The sequence below is a fragment of the Hemibagrus wyckioides genome, linkage group LG06 (assembly GCF_019097595.1).
Source record: "Hemibagrus wyckioides isolate EC202008001 linkage group LG06, SWU_Hwy_1.0, whole genome shotgun sequence".
In the NCBI taxonomy this organism is placed as follows: Eukaryota; Metazoa; Chordata; class Actinopteri; order Siluriformes; family Bagridae; genus Hemibagrus; species Hemibagrus wyckioides.
Genome location: NC_080715.1, coordinates 32,807,968 through 32,811,330, shown reverse-complemented (window position 1 = coordinate 32,811,330; position 3,363 = coordinate 32,807,968). Strand labels below are relative to the sequence as shown.

The following is a 3,363-nucleotide window of genomic DNA, read 5'->3' as shown; positions in this document are numbered from 1 at the left end:
TTATGATCTAAGGTAATAATGTATATTATAGACAGATCTATAAACATATAAGACTGCTTACTGAGCAAACCCAAGAGAGGAGTTTCCAGTCTGTAGTGTTCAATGATCCAAATGATTAAAGCTAAAAAACTTGGGCACCATTTAAAAGAAACACCTGATATCTGGCAGCTGTTGTGATTTGAGAGGAAGTGAGTCTTTCACAATGTGTGTGTTTCTGTCAGCACAGTGCGGCTTGTGATTTAAGACATGTGATACTTATTACATTACTGGTAATGTTTTCAGCTCAAACAGGAGACAAGGACCAACTCGTGCCTCCAGAACTGGCCCTAAAGCTCAGGTATACTCTATCTAAAGATAACCAGAGGTTTTTCAGATGCATGACATGCCATCATGGAGGAAAACCTGCTGTACTTATATAAGGTTTATACTGATATATCTTGTGGAATCCAGGCCATGAAGAACTGAAGCTGTTTTGAAAGCAAACGGAGGCAACGCCCTGTATTAGTACAGTGTTCCTACACTAAAGACTCACTCAGGGTGTAAATAAATACACACTTCACCACCTTTTACACCCATTTCATTCATACTTCTTCCTCTTTAACCAATCTCCCAATCCTTTCAATCACACAGGTTTATCCATGCTCCTTTTAATGGGTGAAAAATAATAATAATGTCTTTAAAAAAGGATACCAAGATTCAGTGGGAAACTGCCACATTACACTGATTGTTTTGTTGTTGTTGTTGTCTTAAACGTTATATATCTGCATTCATACACTATGTGTGTCGACTTCTCTCCTAGAAAAACCATGCTTCAAGATTTCTCCAGGTTCTTCTTTTAGTTATTTAAAGGTTTTTAAGTTTCCTCGCAGGACAACAGCAGGAGAATAAACCCTTTAAAGATCTAAAGTTACACCATTATTCATAAAGATGAGGTGGAGAAACATGAGAAAAATGTAAATCCTTGTCTTTATTTATTTACTTGAGTGAGAATAAATATCAATCAGGATTAAAACTCATTTTCATTTTTAACTCAAATACAATTCATTAAAAAAAAAACATTGTTCAGCTAAATCCAGAATGGGTTTTAAGGTTAAAATGAATTCAGTATTAGATTCAGGATCAATTCCTTTTCACCTACATTCTCACTCCCTGATCATTCACTCCACTAAGTACAGAAAGGAATGGATTTGGTCACTGTTTATTGCTGTGTGTGTTCCTGCAGAAGGACCTGTCAAAGATATTGACAAAAAAAATGAAACATCAGTCAAAGCCTCTGTCTTCTCTAGTCACGTACTGCAGACCGTCAACTCTGTATGCATCGTAGCTGTCAAAGGTTGGATACTGGAGCCACTCAGGCTCGTAAGTGGTCGTACTGTACAAAAAGGCTTCAGTGGTACTGCCCACTTTAGGTGTGTCCACTCCCTCTCCGACCCACTCCTCGACCTCAAGCAAGACCCGTGTTCGCTGATACATTTGTGGACAGCCTTCAAACAAGTCAAGGAATTTCAGCATCGGGTCATCCACACAGTAGATTTCGCCCTGGACACGCTGTCCTTCTCCAGGCACGTTGAGAAGAAAGGGGATATTGTACTTGCCCGCTATCACCAGGGGGTATTTGTCAACAGTGCGGGCACGAGCAAGGAACTTAGCCTCACCTTTGGCAGTGTCCATCATCCTGTAGTAGTTGGGCTGACCCTTTTTAAGAGTGCCATACACAAAAACATGTGTCATCTGTGTAGCTTGTAGCAGAAAGCTAAGAATCCCCTTTTAGGAGAAAGAAAGAAAACAAAATTATGAATAATAATCCTTAACTGGTCTGCTGTTGCTTACTGGGAAATTCTTTGACGAAGACGCTTACCAGAGTCGAAGGAATTAACCGTTGCATCCAAGAGTACAACTCCTGTAATGAATAAAAGTGATCATCAACAGAATTTTTCTTCTTGTTTTAAGTGCTAATAGACCATCAGACAGTCTTACTCAGAAAATCTAAGCATACTTATAGCATCACCCGTTTAGGTTCTTATCATATTTACAGCTTTTAGTCTAAGGGTTTACTTACTACACTGAGATAAGAAGATCAGATCGATCTTTGGAGTCAGCGCAGTCGAGCTGTTTAACCAGAGTTAACCAGAGTTACAGATGCAAATGAACAGTACTGTAACGCAAACGTCACTTGAGCACTAGCTACAGTTTAAGTTGCTGTTCAATTTTTTATTATAATGAGGACAAGTTGGAGAAAACACCGTAGAAGAGATCAGCTTGTGAGAATTTACCAGTAATCAACCAGTGAGAAAGATTCACAAGCCTCTAAATGTTTTCAAATAAATTTCACATCAGATTCTTCATCAGGTGCAATGTGCTATAAAATAGCACATTATATATAAAGTATACTGTTACTTGGACATTTTGGACAATTTCATGCTCTTTGTGGGAACAGTTTGGGGATGACCCCTTCCTGTTCCAACATGACTGCACACCAGTGACCAATTTTCACAGGTCATTTTAGTGTTAATCGTAACACTAAAACTTGTCTCTTCAAAACTTTGTGTTTTTAAATTAGCTTTATTTTTAATTAAAGTGAATGAATTAAAAATGACTTCTATCTAAAAACAATACACTCACTGGTGCCACCTACTGGTGAAATTGTGTAACATACGGAATCATCACTTAAATGATTCAGTAAACAAACCTAGTCAAATCTTTTTGATGGAACAGAACCAAGATTCGAGTCACTGAGAGTCACATGTAGTTCTAATGTAAGGCTCTGAGGGAAAGAAAACTTTCTTTCCCTCAGAGCCTTACATTAGAACTACATCCAAATACGGCGCATGCGCAAAAGCCGGCACACGTACGTTTAAGCTTTAATGCGTCAATATTTAGAGGGTCAATTGTGTTGTTGTTTTAAATTGTTCTTTAGTGTTATACAAATCATCCCTTTGTATTGTTTTGATCCTTTTGCTAAATAAACAGAACTATCATCTGTATGGGTCATGTCTAATATATGTGTTCGGTTTAAAATTGAAAACAAGAAAGCTTAAAAATTCTTTATGCAATTTAATAATAAATCTTACCTGAATTTAAAGTGCTGGGGAAGCTGTCACAATGCCAAATGGCTGCTTTAATTCTATTCTTGTGTACTACACGTCCACTCTGCGCTCTGGTTAGGGCTCTTTATACAATCACCATGGAGCCGCGCAGAAGTAGGCAGTAAAACGCAAGGACGGATTTTCAAAATAAAAGTCACCTTTGCACTGTTGCAAACGGATGTAATTCTGCCCAAATAAAACCACAACTCGGAGCATAGGTACTGCAGCATTAACTATGACAGCCTTGTATTTACACAGAAAAGGTTGACACACAAGG

At 38.1% G+C, this 3,363-nt stretch overlaps 1 protein-coding gene across 3 annotated transcripts; it reads right to left on the bottom strand.

Moving 5' to 3' along the window:
* Positions 1 to 947: 947 nt before the first annotated feature.
* LOC131354677 (gamma-glutamylaminecyclotransferase C-like) lies at positions 948 to 3,254 on the bottom strand. 3 transcript variants are annotated; one of them, XM_058392615.1, is made up of 4 exons: positions 3,072 to 3,218; positions 2,060 to 2,109; positions 1,859 to 1,900; positions 948 to 1,764 (listed from the first exon to the last, which is right to left on the bottom strand). In XM_058392615.1, the coding sequence occupies exons 3-4, from the start codon at positions 1,883 to 1,885 to the stop codon at positions 1,261 to 1,263; spliced, it is 531 nt and encodes a 176-aa protein (XP_058248598.1). In that variant the 5' UTR covers positions 1,886 to 1,900; positions 2,060 to 2,109; positions 3,072 to 3,218; the 3' UTR covers positions 948 to 1,260. The 3 variants fall into 3 exon arrangements, with proteins under 3 accessions (XP_058248598.1, XP_058248596.1, XP_058248597.1); XM_058392613.1 differs by lacking the exon at positions 2,060 to 2,109 and having other exon boundaries at positions 3,072 to 3,254; XM_058392614.1 differs by lacking the exons at positions 2,060 to 2,109; positions 3,072 to 3,218 and having other exon boundaries at positions 1,859 to 2,051.
* Between the last annotated feature and the right edge of the window lie 109 nt (positions 3,255 to 3,363).

Bases quoted from the DNA above. Each gene is read 5' to 3' on its own strand.
- LOC131354677 (XM_058392613.1), bottom strand. From the start codon at position 1,885: ATGCAACGGTTAATTCCTTCGACTCTG. The intron at 1,765-1,858 runs GTAAGCGTCTTC...TTCTCCTAAAAG, and splicing joins GGTTAATTCCTTCGACTCTG to GGGATTCTTAGCTTTCTGCT.